This window comes from Natator depressus, chromosome 3 (genome assembly GCF_965152275.1).
Source record: "Natator depressus isolate rNatDep1 chromosome 3, rNatDep2.hap1, whole genome shotgun sequence".
Classification (NCBI taxonomy): domain Eukaryota; kingdom Metazoa; phylum Chordata; order Testudines; family Cheloniidae; genus Natator; species Natator depressus.
The window spans coordinates 70,408,358-70,425,284 of NC_134236.1; the positions used below are offsets into that span (position 1 = coordinate 70,408,358).

The 16,927-nt window shown below is 43.4% G+C and overlaps 1 protein-coding gene across 1 annotated transcript in view; it reads right to left on the reverse strand.

Moving 5' to 3' along the window:
* Positions 1-1,345: 1,345 nt before the first annotated feature.
* BACH2 (BACH transcriptional regulator 2) overlaps positions 1,346-16,927 on the reverse strand; it is a 267,192-nt gene continuing 251,610 nt past the window's right edge. Inside the window, exons 6-7 of the mRNA XM_074948120.1 lie at positions 9,593-9,799; positions 1,346-2,179 (exon numbers count right to left, since the gene is read on the reverse strand). Coding sequence (XP_074804221.1) covers positions 1,700-2,179; positions 9,593-9,799 — 687 coding nt within the window. The 3' untranslated portion in view covers positions 1,346-1,699. The remainder of the gene's footprint in view (positions 2,180-9,592; positions 9,800-16,927) is intronic.

The following is a 16,927-nucleotide window of genomic DNA, read 5'->3' on the forward strand; positions in this document are numbered from 1 at the left end:
AGGATTCTATAACACAACACTTCAAAGGGTAAGCAACCAAATCAGGTAATGTTTTGCTCCTTAGGGGATATAGCGTTCACTTGACTTCTGTAAGCAAACATCTGCAAGTCTCAGTAATGGGCCTGATCTTGCAATTCTTTCCTACATGACTAGTCAGATAGATTTCAATAGGCCTGATTCTGATCTCACACCCGTGAGAATCAAGAGTAAGTCTCCTGAAGTAAATGGAGTAACAACTGGGTAAAACTTGTGGGAGATCAAAATCAGGGCCAATGGGACGATACCAGTGGTTCTGAACCTGCGGCCTGCTTGTGGCCCACTCAGCACACAGCTGCAGCCCATGTGACATCCTCAGGTCCATACAGCTAGTATATATATTGTGTGGATGTGGGCCACAAAACACACAAGAGAGCTGCACATGTGGCCCACAATGGTAAGTAGGTTGAGAGCCACTAGACTATATGTATGCGTAGTGACTACTTGCCCGGGAAGGGGTTCAGATTCGGGGTCTGATCCAAAACCCACTGAAATTGATGCGTGTGTTTCCATTTATTTCGATGGGCTTTGAGGACCTTGGACCCCAATTTAGGAACATATGCTTGACTGATCCGCTTTTTATATTTTATTAAAGAGCAAAATACAGCTTACCATATAGTCCAAAAGCATCATTAACAGCATTTAAATTTTGTTTGGGAAAGAAAAAGAATATAAAAATATTCAAGCAGATTTTCTTTTACACATTATCTGGTGAATTCAGTATTTGGCAAGATTGTTCTTCCTACATAATCATCTCCTGAGTGTTTTTTCTATTAGCTAAAACTTTATAATTTTCTTTCAACTATAAAGTAAAGAATACAGTATACTCAAGTTATACTGAAGTCACAACTTCATTATGAAAAGAGGTTTGACCAGAAACTCAGTGCAAGTGGCAAAGTTGACCATTACTGTACAGTATCTGCAAGAAAATAAAATAAATCCACATTGCTCAAAGGGCACAAAATGGCTGTGCCAAAAACAAAAACCTGGCTATAATAAAAATCTCAGATAAGCTTCCAATATTAAAATTTTATAAATAAGTACAAACTGAATGATATTGCTGAACTGTGAACCAAGAAAAAAAAAAAACCAAACAAATCATGTAACAAGTTACCAAACTAGTTCTAGCATTAAAGACAAAAAAGGAATGTTGGAACTTGTTTATACAATATAAATGAAAGTTTCCAGTTGTAGGATGAGAAAAATTGAGGCATGCAGGGACTTTTGCATATGGATATATATATTTTATATATATTATATATAATATGTACAGTTTCGCTATAAAACTTTGATGTGTAAAGAAGCTGTCTTCAATGAAAAATTGAACATTCAGAGGAAATTCCTGAGTTAGGGTTTTGTGACATGGGTCACCGAGAAAAAAGCTGCAGTGGGGTCCTCAGAGGTGTTATGTCCATCCCTGTTAAGATTGAAATTAACATACAAAAACAGACAGTGTTGCCACTGTTTAATTCCCTGCCTGAGCAAGGGATAGCACCATTGTGAAGATAACTCCTGCTTGTAGAGAGGAGGGAATACTTAAAAACAGTATTGCTGCTAAGACCACTGTAGTGTGCACCAAATACGTTCTTCTAGACAACAAATGAATGCTGCCACTGGCTGACTGAAGAACACCTGACCAGGTGTAATGTAAGGTTACAAGTCACTAGGTGTAATCTTTCCTAGGCTGCTCATCTGTTGTACATTTATCAGTCATTTCCTGACAGAAGTCTACTGTCACTGTTTGGCTACTCTGTTCTAGAGGAAGCTCTCTTTCTGAGTAAGTACCTTGGGCAGCTCCATCAAGCCCTCTTTCGGCTGTACAATTTTCTGAGACATTGTTAGGTAGCCAGTGAGCTCCTATTTGCACAGAGTCTTGCTCTGAGCAGCACTGCATGCCTTCCCCAACACACTGGGATGTCACTAGGTTTTGCTCTACTCCAGCTGGTGAAGGGTTGATATTGGTGGCTGTTGGTAGATCCATAGGCCTGAGAACAGGGCAATATCGGTGCAGGGCTTGGATCTGTTCAGGGCTCTGCATATCCCTACACACTTCTTGGGAAAGGCATGAGAAGTTATCTAACAATTCTCCCATGCATGCTTTCAGCTGGTTCCTTTCAGACAGTAATTTCTCTTTCTCACACACCTGAAAGAGAAAGAAGGCATCTTAGCTTCACAAAAGGCCACTTACTGCAGTTAAGGCTCTATTCCAGTTTTACATGTTGCTTTATCCACTGTGTAAAATTACAGACAACATTCTGATTTTGTATGGCACAGAATAAGTCACAGACACATGCAATACTTCGTCCTCCACCTGCTCTGCATGGACTTGTTAATTGCATGCTACCATCTGCAAGATGTTTGGTTTGAAGAGAATAAAGCCACTAATTCTTGGAAGGCCGTTGTTTTCCTCAGTCATACTGTGGTCACAGGACACACACTTTGGAAGATGACTACTTTCTATGAGAGAAATCCACTAGCTGCATAAAGTCAGAGAAATTGAGTTCTAAGCATATGGAATGAGGAAGGGCTGGGGAAGTAAAATTCACCCTAAAACCCAAGATCAGTCCGTGGGACAACTGTGCATTCCCTCTGTGGTTTACATTCCAGCCTACAAATAACAACACCCTTCTGCACGAGTTGGACAGGTTGTTGGGACCACAGGCTCTAATGTAAAAGTGATCCCGTGGTCCCTGCCAGAGCCTGCTCCTTTTGTGGGCTTCTGTTCCCGCCTGTGTGCAGCTGGCATGTGTGACTTCCATGGAGATTGTAGCAAACGGGGTACGCTGTGCTCTCTCAGGCAAATCTTTTAAGTGAGCCTTATGTGATGCAGAAGATCTCATGCTGCCCTCATGCACCACGAGTGAATTTCATTATGCATGAATTAGACGAGCAATTCTTCTACATTAGCCATTAGGAACTAGTGAACTGTGGTCACACTTGACCTCTGCGTTATTTATCTAAGATCCCTCCACTTAGGATCTTATATTGGCACCCATCACTATCGTACCAATATATGTCCCACAAGTAAACACACCAGTGAGATCTCTCTCCTTTCCCTGCCGGCAAGGACATGCTTACAGGTTTGCTATGTTTTTTTAATTAACATAGAAAAATATTAAGGTGTAAGCAAGAATAAGGATAGCTGGGTTTTATAATTTGCTCTGAGTGCAGCAAAGTTAATGGTCATGGTTCTTTTGTTTGGCAGCAAGTTCTAGAGGCTCAGGTGAAAGCTGTCTCCTGTCCTCACAAGTCTCTTCTCATTAGACAACAGTTTCATTATTCCAGCGGAACAAAGCTCTTCTGGGTGGCTGTAGCCAGGGCTAGAGACATAATTTCAAGTAGCCAGGACCAGTTTCACGCAGAGCTATGAAAATCAGGACAAAGACCTGGGACTGAACTCTGTGTTCAATGGAGAGAGTGGCGAATCAGGGTGATACATTTCTGACAATTTGTATTGCTGAGTAGGCAAACTGAGTGCGCATGCACATACACACTTTAAAGGAGACCACAGGGTTTATCTTAATTAAAAATAGTCAAAAATACAAAAAGCTGCTAAAATGTAAAGAAAAGGCCTGAAATTACAAAGTTAAAAAAAAAAAAAAAAAAAGCGCAGATTCAGTCCAGAAGGGACCATTATGATCATCTAATCTGACCGCCTCCATTAAACAAGGTGTTGCATTTCACCCAGTAATTCATGCTATATATTGAAGATGCTCTTGATCGTTTAAAAAAAGTGCATGTATGAAAGTTAGCTGCAAGATGACAATGGGCATCAATTTGTTAGGTCAGCTTCAGACCCATTATCGGAATAAGAGTTACCTTTTCCATAACTGGTGTTCGAGATGTGTTGCTCATGTCTATTCCACAGCGGGTGTGTGTGCTCGCCACGTGCACTGGTGCCGAAAGTTTTTCCCCTAGCAGTACCCGTAGGGGGGAGCACCTCCCAGCGACCCCTGGAGTGGTGCCTGCCTGGCGTGATATAAGGGGAGCTGTACGCTCCCCCCACTCTCAGGTCCTTCTTGAGAGACAACTCCGACAGAGGGGAAAGAGGGAAGGATGTGGAATAGACATGATCAACACATCTCGAAGAACACCAGCTACGGAAAAGGTAACTGTCTTTTCTTTGAGTGATTGCTCATGCGTATTCCACAGTTGGTGATTACAAGCTATATCTGTTGGAGGTGGGTAGGAGTTCACAAGTTCCCAGGACGGAGGACAGCCCTGCCGAACCCGGCATCATCCCTGGTTTGAGGGACGATCGCATAGTGCGAGGTGAACGTGTGAACTTAAGACCACATGGCGGCCCTACAAATGTCCTGGATAGGGATGTGGGCCACGAAGGCAGCCGATGAGGCCTGCGCCCAAGTGGAATGTGCCCTCACAATGGGTGGCGGGGGGACACCCACCAGCTCATAACAGGAACGGATGCATAAAAACAGGTTTCAGAGTAACAGCCGTGTTAGTCTGTATTCGCAAAAAGAAAAGGAGTACTTGTGGCACCTTAGAGACTAACCAATTTATTTGAGCATGAGCTTCGAGCTGTAGCTCATGAAAGCTCATGCTCAAATAAATTGGTTAGTCTCTAAGGTGCCACAAGTACTCCTTTTCTTTTTTCGGATGCATAAAGTGATCCAATTGGAAAGCCGTTGAGTGGAAATCGGCTGGCCCTTCGCGTGCTTAGCTGAGGCGATGAACAGTTGCGAGGACTTTCTGAATGGCCTGGTCTGCTTGAGGTAGAAAGTCAGAGCCCGCCACACATCAAGCGTGTGGAGACTGTGTTCCTCACTGGACGCGTGAGGCTTGGGGCAGAGGACTGGTAGAAAAATGTCCTGACCCATGTGGTAGGCGGAGGCCACCTTCAGGAGGAATGCTGGGTGTGGGTGGAACTGGACCTTGTCTTTATGAAAGACTGTTCCCCACATGGGCCCTCCGACGCATCGGACACCAGCTCCAACAACAGGGCCCTGTCCCTGAATGAGACCCCTTGGAGCATGTTGTTTGGGGCGGACCACCACCGTAGGGAGGTGATCACAGAGTACAGCACAGTGAGGAGTTTGGCCATCCTGTCCGTGGCCTGGGAGAACTTTGAGGTGAACCAGAGCTGGAGGGGCCTCATCCTGAGTCTGGCGTGACGGACCATGTACATGCACACTGACATGTGACCCAAGAGTTGTAGGCAAACCCTGGCTGTTGTCACCAGGAACCCTGTGACGGAGTCAATGAGACTTTCAGGGTCTTGAATCTGTCTGCCAGGAGAGAGACCCTGGCTGACACTGCATCCAGGAGCGCCCTGATAAACTCTATGTGTTGGACCGGGACTAATGGGACTTGGTGTTTTTTACCAACAGGCCCAAGGCGGTGCACGTGGACAGGAGGAGCGCCACGTGATCCCTCACATGCGACCAGGAGGTGCCCTTGACAAGCCAATTGTCCAGATAGGGAAATATCTGGACCCCCCGCCATCTGAGGTAGGCCATTACCACCGACATGCATTTTGTAAACACCCTGGGGGCAGTGGACAGACCAAACGGGAGGACCGTGAATTGGTAATGATTCTGTCCCACCACGAAACAGAGGAAGTGCCTGTGCCCCTCAAATATGTGGATGTGGAAGTATGTGTCTTGTAGATTGAGGGCAGCATACCAGTCCCCAGGATCCAGGGAGGGGATGTTGGAGGCCAGGGAGACCATGAAGAACTTGAGCTTCACCATGTACTGGTTCAGACCTCGGAGGTCCAGGATGGGCCTGAGCCCCCCTTTGGGATAAGGAAATAACGGGAGTAATACCCCTTGCCCATGAACTTCTTGGGCACCGCCTCTATCGCTCCTAGACCTAGGAGCCACCCCCCCTCCTTCTCAAGCAGAGCTTCATGCGAGGGGTCCCCCAAGAGGGACTGGGGCGGGGGGTGGTTAGGTGGGGAGGAAGTAAACTGGAGGGTGTAACCCTGGGAGATGGTGTTGAGGACCCATCAGTCCGAGGTTAGCCGTGACCATTCTGGGAGGAAAGCACACAATCAGTTGGAGAAGGGAAGCTTTATTGGGGGTGGATCCCTGATGAGGATTGGTGCGGTGCCCCTAAGCGTCCTGTCAAAAACACCTTTTTCCCGCCTGCTTGCCCTTGGAGGACCCATGCTGGGGGGGACAGGCCGAGACTGCCTGTGAGGGTGTCTCTTGTAGTCCTGCTGTTTCTTATGGGAGGCCTCATACTTCGGGAGGGCAGCCTGGGCGGGAGTCTGCTGCGGCTTGAACTTAGGTTTTGCTGGAGCCGGGACATAGAGGCTCAGAGTCTGGAGGGTCGTGTGGGAGTCTTTCATGCCATGCAGCCTTGTATCTGTTTCCTCCGCAAACAGAGCTTTCCTTTTGAATGGGAGATCCTGCGGTGGTGATCAAGGACTGCCTGACATGGGCCTAGCCTCTGTCCCAGACTTCTCTCAGTGCCGCTGTGAAGAGGGAGTCTTCCTGGCCCTCTTGGCATGCCCCGTGGACAGGGAGCGGTGCCAACAGGTCGATGGCACTGGAGGGTCGCCATGTACCGATTGGTTCGGAGCAGCGCTGGATACCGATTCGGAGAGGTGTCCCGGGGTCGGGGTCAGCTCCAACTCCATCAGGATGGCCCAGAGCCTAATGTCCCTTTCTCTGTTGGTCCAAGGCTTTAACGACTTGCAAATCTTGCACCTTTCGCTGACATGGGTTTCTCCAAAGCAGCGCAAACAGTCTGTGTGCGGGTCACTGCTTGGCATAGAACGCGACAAGAGTGGCACGACTTAAACCGCAGGGCGCTGGGCATGTCCCGGCCCAGGCTCACTGACTAACTAAACTAACTAAACAGCTAACTACAGGTACTAACACTGAACGAACGAACGGACGGACGGTTCTGGAGATGAGCTACAGCAAAGCTGGAGCAGAGCAGTTCCGACGCACCCTCACTGGTGGCAAGAAGGAACTGAGGTTGGGGCAGCACGCGGATCCCCTTACACCACGCCACGCAGGCACCACTCCAGGAGTCAGTCACCCCCTACGGGTACTACTAGGGGAGACACTTCTGGCACCAGTGCACGTGGTGAGCACGCACACCTATTGTGGAAAACACATGAGCAATCACTCAAAGAAGAACATATCAAACTGGAATTCAAACTGGAGCAGGTACAGAGAAGGGCTACTAGGATGATCTGTGGAATGGAAAACCTGTCTGATGAAAGGAGACTCAAGGAGCTTGGCTTGTTTAGCCTAACCAAAAGAAGGCTGAGGGGAAATATGATTGCTCTCTATAAATATATCAGAGGGATAAATACCAGAGAGGGAGAGGAATTATTTAAGCTCAGTACTAATGTGGACACAAGAACAAATGGATATAAACTGGCCATTGGGAAGTTTAGACTTGAAATTAGATGAAGGTTTCTAACCATCAGAGGAGCAAAGTTCTGGAATAGCCTTCCAAGGGAAGCAGTGGGGGCAAAAGACCTATCTGACGTCAAGATTAAACTCGATAAATTTATGGAAGAGATGGTATGATGGGATAACATGATTTTGGCAATTAACTGATCTTTAACTATTCACGGTAAATAGGCCCAGTGGCCTGTGATGGGATGTTAGATGGGATGGGATCTGAGTTACTACAGAGAATTCTTTCCTGGGTATCTGACTGGTGAATCTTGCCCACATGCTCAGCGTTCAGCTGATCGCATATTTGGGGTCAGGAAGGAATTTTCCTCCACGGCAGATTGGAAGAGGCCCTGGGGGTTTTTCGCCTTCCTTTGTAGCATGGGGCACGGGTCACTTGCTGGAGGATGCTTTGCACCTTGAAGTCTTTAAACCATGATTTGAGGACTTCAATAGCTCAGACATAGGTGAGAGGTTTATCGCAGGAATGGGTGGGTGAGATTCTGTGGCCTGCATTTTGCAGGAGGTCAGACTAGATGATCATAATGGTCCCTTCTGACTTTAATGTCTATGAGTCTATATCGTTTCCACACAGCCATGAGAATGGGAAAGAGACAAAGAGAACAGTTTACATGAAAAAACACCACCTGCCAAAATATTGATAAATCCACCAAGAAAACAAAAATAAACAGATGCCCAAGTGTATCTTGAGATGAATAAATTGTGTAAGAAAATATATATTATGTGTGTGCAGACAAGGCAGAATGTAAGTGGATGGATGGATGGGTCTGTGAGAAGCATGCAATGTCATGAGCAGGGAATAGCATTTCACACATTGCCCATCCTTAGATCACCAGTGTAAAGGAGGTTGCTGAGGTCTGGGAAATAAGGACAATGAAAAAAATTCCATCCTTAATAAAAAATAAAGCACTCCGGGTGATATTATATACATGAAAAAGTGGAGACTTACTGGTCACCCTGGGGTACACAGTGTGACAAATTAATTTCAAATAAAGGCCTTGAGTCTTTAAGTCAATGGGAGTTTTGCTATTGGTTTTCTTATGCAAAAATTAGTATGTGATCCTGAAATTGAACACGGTCTTAAAATGTGTATATGCAAAAGGGCAGAGTTAAGGTTGCATGAGCTACCTTAATTTTGGCATTTCCTAACCTTTGTACTTCATTTTCTTCTATTGTATTCTGTATGGCAAAAAATGTCATGGAATGTGTTATGGAAAAAGGTAGCAGTGTTAGAACAGAGGATGTTTTCTGAAGTTATCTTTCAGGCCAGTGCTATTGCGACCAAAAGACAAGGCTTTCTGATCAGGTCATGGCCATGAAATGAAACTCTGGCAATGAGTTTGGGACTACACTACTTTGGTTTCAGAGATTTTCTAGTGTTATTGCTGGGTAGCTCTCATTTCTTTGGATATTTAGATTCCTTGTCTCGAGGCTTTTTCGGTTTCTGTGCTATATTTTCAGTCTACTTGCTAAATTAAGTTGTTGAAAATAATGTGTGGTGAGCTGAAACATTCAGAAAAAAAACAACCACCCTGCACTAAACGCAAGAAAATAATCTCAACATGGAGATTATTTCATACACCTGAGCGCTCCACTCCATCATAGTAATAATAATCATGGTCTACAAATACTTGGCATGTTTGAAGTACTTTAAAGACATCGTCCTGTTACTACCCACTTGTGTGAGGCAGAAAGATTAAGTGACTTGTACAAGGCCACACAGAGGGTTGGTTTGAGGCAGTGAGACTGGTATTTTGGATTTCCAGTCCAGTGCTTGACACTCGAAATCAAGTATCACTGAAAAATTAGTTTGTGTACTGAAATTAAATAAAATTAAGAACATATTCCTCCCTGCCATTATGCACAGCATTGCCTTGAGATTATCATAAGGTATTTTGATTGACATAACTAGTGACATATACATGCAAGCATGAATCTGGGTGAAGTGTAATTGCTTTGATTCAAAACCAAAACAATAACAAAAAACCCCACTCAGCTACCTGCCTTTGTGAAATAAAAGTAAGTTGGTTATTGAGATTTACCTCATTGAACTTAAATTAACTAAAAACTGCACTGGAATTGTTTTGAATATTTGTCCATCATTCAGCCGACAGCCCTATTATCAGATTTAATTGAGGCAACAACAAGTAACTCACCAATTTGCGGATTTCACATTCTAAGTTCTGAATACAGTCCAGTTTTCTTTTGCGGCAGCGCTGAGCTGCAATCCGGTTCTTACTGCGCCGGCGAACATCATGGATGAACTCTAACTGTTCTGAGGTTAACTTGTGCATCTTTATCATCATCTGGAAATCATTCCGTGGAAGATCTGTGATTTGATCTACAGGAAAAGGAAGCTTCACCTAAAACAAAAACAACCAATAAAGTTACAATTTGCTTGGTTAATACAGTAGGAACAATGCTGTAAAAGTCACTTAATTGTTTTTCCCCAAACAAATGGAGCAGCAAAAGTTTCATAATCTCTTTGGTAACAAACACCCCATCAAAGCCAACAAACCAACCAACCCACCCATCCACCAAAGCTTATTGCTGCCATGTGATTGATTTTGTGGGGGAAATAAATTATTTGGGCCAGATTCTCAACTGTTGTAAACCCATGTAGTTCCACTGAAATCAACAATGCTTTTCTGATTTACACCTGCTAAAAATCTGGCCCTATGAAACTAGTACTTCAAAGGAATTCTCATAGAATCTCTTACACAAACATGGAGCCTAACCCTCTCAAGTGGGAAATGTGTTATGGGAGCAGTTAATTGCTACTGATTTCAATGGGGGTAGAGGATGCCAAACTCCACACAGGATCAGATCCAGTTTTGCAGTGGGAGTTTTATCTGCAAATGAACTATGGGACTAAGTCCCAGACGAGCTGCCATGTTAAAAATGCAATCTGAAAACATCAATGTGATCACAAAGTTATATATAACAGCAGCTAGGATTGGTTTTACAAGCAGTCCAAATTAACAGAGCACCATGTCATTTGGAAGGATCAGAGTAACTGAAAACAATCCTTATTCTTTCTTTACTAAAATATGTAAAAAAAAAAAAAAAAGACATTTACTAATATTCCATTTAAAAAAAGTATGACAAAGTCACATTTACTAGAAAAAAAATCTAAAACCTCAGTTATTGAAATTGAAACATTTGTTCTAAGCTCTTGTACTTCTGCTCTGATGTCATAGCTGAATGCAAACACATCAGTCATCTCTTGATTTCGGAAATTCTAACCCTTTCTCCCACAGTTCTCGCAAAAAGAAAACAAAACAAAAAACCACAACCCCGAACACACAACAAGACGGGATGGATCACTTGATAATTACACGTTCTGTTCATTACCTCTGAAGCACTTGGCATTGGTCACTGTCGGAAGACAGGATACTGGGCTAGATGGACCTTGGTCTGACCCAGTATGGCTGTTCTTATGTTCTAATGCAAGTTAAAACTGTAAACAGAGTCTTTGAGACAGCTAATATGTCTGTGCAAACCGAAATGTTGCTGGATGAATTAAACAAAATCAATTTCTGGCATAAAAACTGTTTCACATATTGTGTGAACAAATGAGAGTTGTGTGCAAAAAGACCAAACAACTGTAAATTGGAGCCTTACTTCCCTTTTAGTGAGACAAGGTGGGTGAGGTAATATCTTTGATTGGACCAACTTCTGTGGGTGAGAAAGACAAGCTTTCAAGCTGCACATGTCAAGCTACACGTCAGGACCTGAAGAAGAATTCTGTTAGCTCAAAAGCTTCTCTTTCTTTCTCACCAACAGAAGTTGGTCCAATCAAAGATATTACCTCACCCACCTTCTCTCTCTCTAATATTCTGGGACCTACAAGGCTATGCTGTCTTTTTAGTGTCGTATCTACATGGACCAAAAGATGGCAGTAAACATTTAAGTTCTACTGTGATTATACAGTTCAACTCCTATTTAAAGAAGCAGACTATACAGTACTTAATAATTGGCTACCAGAGAAAATACATTTAGTTTCTCTAGCCAACCAAAAGATTCTGGTGAAAAGGCTCCTCTGATATTCAAACATGCAATTACTACCCTCAACCAGTGCCCTTTAAGTATGTAGAGATAAAGAGATTAAGTGCACAGATAACTCTAAAATGAAAACACCTTTTTCCGGTTTGTTTACATCCAATAGTTTGCTAGGGACACACACATAACAAACATACTTTGACATTCATGATAATTTAATCTCTTCACGTCGGCAAACATGCCAGCAATTTCGTCACTTCTTTATTGTTGGCTTGCATTTCCATGCACTCTAATGTCATTGCTCCATTTTTCGCCCAGCCCCAGCCACGTGAAACTTGGCACAAGCACCTACTGTATCCTTTCACACAGGTTTCATGGAATGAATTTTTCCCCCGTCCCTGTGAAACTATGGCTCAGAAACTGCTTAATATTGTAACAGATCACACTGCAGATCAGTTTAATGGAAAAAGAAATAATAAGCCGGTGCTGCCAAGGAAAACAATACTAAGCGTATATACACAGAGATTGACCTTAGACATGGTGATGTGGACTACCTTGTTTGCAAATGACTACCTACTGATATGAAGAATGTTTGATTTCCCTTTCATACCCTTTGGACAGTAAACATAAACTGAGTGTCATTTGGTTTGCTCTTAAGCCTCAGCCAGTGCCTGGAAAACAAAACAAAACAAAAAAACCTGTCTGTGCATTCCTTTGGAAGACACCACAGTTTAACCAGTAAAAATAAGGCTGTTACATTCAAGTTTTGACACCAAGAGTGAAAGCAAGTTTTAATTGTTTTGCTCAAAAAGTTGTTGAAATGCAGGCAAATTTCCTGTCTGCACATAATGTCACAGGGAAAAGTTCATGTGGCAATACATTGGAATCTACTTGTAAACTCCAGCGAGAAGCAGGGCAAGGAGACAGGAAAATAAAGAGAAAGATTCAGAAACGATATGGGTTGAATGTGCAAACCTGGATGTACTGGGCCCAATTCTGCTCTCCATCAGGAAAACTAGAGTGATTCCATTGACTTCAACGTGCAGAGTCACATGAGATTAAAAAAAGTAAAAGGAAGACAGTGGGAGAACATCAGTCTCATCCTCCTTCACTTTACACATTATTTTTAATGTAATGCCACTTTCTTCACCTTTAAATGGTGAAACTATTTCTCAGCTAAAAAAAGGCTTCTGGGGAGTGGCTGCTGTGGGTAACTATTCTATAGTGTAGTTATACAAAGCTAGTGATATTTTATGCTGACTGTGGGCCAGATTCTCAACTGATATAAACTGCAATGGAGCTATGTGGATTTCCACAAGTTGAGGATCTGGTCATGTCTCTAGCAATCTCTCAAAGGTGAGTAGCCTGCTGTATAAAACAAAACAGAGCTGCTTCTGAAAGAAAAAGGAAACCTTTTCTGAACTCGGCCTTTCAGAGAGTAAGGAATTTTCTAGCCCCAGTTTGGGATATTTCAAGTCAGAAACATCCACAGAAGCCCCATTCTCTCAGCGAGTTATTACAGCAGAAGCTATACAGCTGGAGAAGGGAGCTATATAAGTATCTATCTGTACAATTACTTCTGCTGGATTTTTACATCACAGCAGAGGCCCTGTTCTTCACCAAAGATACCTCATAAATACTGCAGCCTACATCACTAAACATACCAACCCATTCTGCTATCGCTGCAATTCGTATCTCCCCTAAATTATGGATGATACATTCAAAGGAAAGATGGCCAAACAATGCTTGTGAAAACTAAACTCTGCCTATGATTTTGGGGACTTTTTCTTCATCATTACCATGAGGATGTCAGTGTAAATGTCATTACATCGAATGGCTAAGCAATTTAGTAGTGACCTAGATAGACAAGGACAGCCATTGACTCAGCAAGTGAAAGGCGCATACATAACCAATTAATTCTTTCAAGCTTCACTAGCTAATGCCAGCTTGGACAGTGTGCCATTTACTACTGCACTGCTCATGTACTGTACTAATCATTGCTTTTCTTCTGAATAAATGGACAGAATCAAGCACAGTACAATCCACATGAGAGACGTGAACATCTTTAGCTTTTCACTTTTTATTTCTAATTGAATTTTCACAGCATCTTACTTGGGCTGCCAAATCTCTAACAAAATACTAGCAAGGTGGCTGAACCTCCTTGGCCCTAGCAGCAACATTAAAACAATTGAAGGATCCCACAGGGAAAGGTGTGTAATAAAGCAGGGACCCCTAGACACGGACAGCACCTTTAAACACAGGCCCAAAAAATCTTGCTCTTTTGGCATCTGCTTTGTTCGCACAACAACGTAAAAATTGCTAGCACGTTCCTTTTAAACGGAAAGCAGCAGCATAGTGACAGCCTGTGGTACTTAAATAGTTTGGCCCTGACACAACTTGCAGCTCCTGGTGAGTCCATCTAAAGCAGGGACTGGCAACCTTTGGGACGCGGCCCATCAGGGAGAGCCACTGGCGGGCCAGGATGGTTTGTTTACCTGCCGCATCCGCAGGTTCAGCTGATCATAGCTCCCACTGGCCGTGGTTTGCCATCCCAGGCCAATGGGGGCTGCGGGAAGTGGTGTGGGCCACTGAGGGATGTGCTGGCCGCCACTTCCTACGGCCCCCATTGGCCTGGAACGGTGAACTGCGGCCAGTGGGAGCTGCGATTGGCCATTGCAGGTAAACAAACCATCCCAGCCCGCTAGTGTCCTGGGCCGCCTGATGGGCCGCGTGCCAAAGGTTGCCAATCCTTGATCTAAAGTATGGATTGTATCCTAGGAGTGACTTTTTGTGGGGAGTGAGAATTGTTTGTTATATCCTGAGCATACAATCACTGCTGTTATTTCTGACACTGTTTTCCTAAAATGCATTTAGAGGGGAATTTTCAAAAGCGCTCTACATTGGCCCAACTCGACTGCCATTAAAGTCATACTGTTGACTCCCAGTGGGAGCAGCGTCAGGCCAACAATGGGGCTTTTGAAAACCCCGCCTCCCCTGCACAAACACTGTGATTTGTGAGTGTACACTGTGGTGAAAGCTTTCAGAAACAGAAGCTGTTTTTTCTGACCATAACCTCCCCTCCTCACCCAGTGGAAAACCCATGAGAAGCCAAAGCCTAAAGAACAAAGAACAAAAACCATCTCTACAAGGGGCCTTCTAGCCTATGGCAAACAAACCTAACAAGATGAAAGCCGAGACATCTGTGGGATAATCATGCATAACAGAGTTTTGGAAGGGACTGCTCACTCTGTCTTGCCCTTCAGTATACTCTTCTCTCTTTTTTTCCCCCCACCAGCCACAGTCCTTCTCCCACCTGGATTCTGCCAGTCACTATCACCCATCCACAGTTCCTCTATAGACAACAGTTTTCACTCGTCTGCCATTCCTCCCTCCCTCTGCAGCCAGTCTTTCCACCATTCACTATGTGGGTGCTACTTCAGTGGACTAGTGAAGCTGATCAACTCCTAGTCAGCACTGCCGCTCAGGACATGTGACCATCAGACTGGATACAAGGGTGACAACTCTCCAGAAATCACAGATTACTATTGCATTTATTAATAGGGACCCAGTACCGGGTTGTCTGGGCTGACTTTACATGGCACAGACTGGAATCCATTAACACTCCCAAACATAGGAGCAAATATATTTCTCCCCTCTCAAACTGCTGATCCCCTTAAAAAACTTTAATATTTAGTTTTTGGTCACCAGATGAGCAGAGAACTGTTTCATCTGTCACTTGCCATGAAGGCTTCTGGACTCTCATTGAAGAGAATTTGTCTTTAACATCCTCAATTGTACCAGCACTGCTTTCGTGGAAATTTCCTTTGAAATGTGAGTCCTTAAATCCAAGTGGGAAATTCTTAAATATAAATGAAAGACATATTGAATATGATTCCTTAGATATTAATAGTTCTTGGAAAACAGCCTCCTAACTCCTTCTGCCCTTGTTTATTCTCTTCAGGAAAACTGTATCTCAGTGACCCGATTTTAGATTTTACTTTTACCTAATGCAGAAGAATCTGATGCAACAAATACATAGATTTCATTACAAATGATGTTTAGAGACAGGTTGCACCCAGATTGTTTTATAGCAGCAAAAGGATATTTAGGAATATACATTTTACGAAAGCGAAGTATCATTGGGGAGAACATTTCTGTTCTGGACTGTCTTATTTTTTTGCTGTTTTAAGCAAGACTGTTGGAAATTGGTCATGAAGCAAAAACAGTTGTATTCTTGTCAGTGGTATTACATTCCAATAATTGACTTTAAGTACTCTCCAGAGGCTGAGAGAAACGAGTGAAGAGAAGGATTTGTATGAAATTGGCCATTATATTAAACAATATGCCAATTCCATAAAATCCAGCTCAAAGGACTCTGGTGCAGATAGTTACTCCTTCCTGCTCCTATAACTGTACTGCATTGTAACAGGGATATTTCTGCTTGCACCTGCTATTTTATCTCTCAAAGGTAATGGAAGACAAAAATCTCAGCAATCCCATCATACCCACACGATTCTTTCCAAAGGAAGAAAACATTCAACACAGAGGCATTCCCCTCCCACCACCACCACCACCACCTATTTTCTGAATTAACTGATTTGAGTACATGTGCTTTTGCATGGCCCTCATTCCCCAAGAAAGCAGTCACTGAAGTCTGGGCACTGATGACATGTTGGGACCCAAATCAAGAATGACCGGTCTAAAATCCAAATGACATTAGATACTTTGTCTGATAACTGAGGGTCAGAGTCCGTTAGCCATACTCACCCTGAGCAGTCCCATTGCAATCAATGGGATTACTCAAGGAGCAAGGTACTGCTCAGTATGAATGAGGATGCAGAATATGGCCCTTTAGGTAGTAGGGATTAATTATACTCACTCGACTATTTCATCAGCTACACTTTAAAATACAAACAAGCAACCCATGAATAATTTTATCTCATGATGCATGGAGACTGAGAAACTACAGACCAGCCTGCAAAGTAATAAAGATGGCAAGGGGCAAAAAATCACATTTTCAAGGTTGGAGAAAGCTCCAATTAAAAGTCTATAAAGAGGCAGCTGACAGCAGTGGTTACATTTTCAGAACATTACACATGCTGCCCACTGATCTGATTGGCAGAGTTGCTAAAACTAGGCATAATGATTTGAAAATGCACCCCACACTCCCAGGTATTTTACATTGTTTGATGCCTTTACCAGAAGCTAATTTCCAGGGACATGGATATTATAGAGTTTCTTGAGATGTCTATATGATAAAACACTTCTTAAATGAGATTACATTGTATTTCCATCAGATGTTCTGTTGAATAGCCTTCCCAAATTCTCTTTTCAATCAAAGATCTGAACTGAGACTTAGTGCTCACAGAGTCTCATTTCCTGTTACCTTGGATTGTTTATCTGGGTTCAGAGATCAATACCACACCATGGAGTATTAATTTACTCCCACTCCCAATACTTTTCATCAATACATCTCAAAGTGTCCTGCA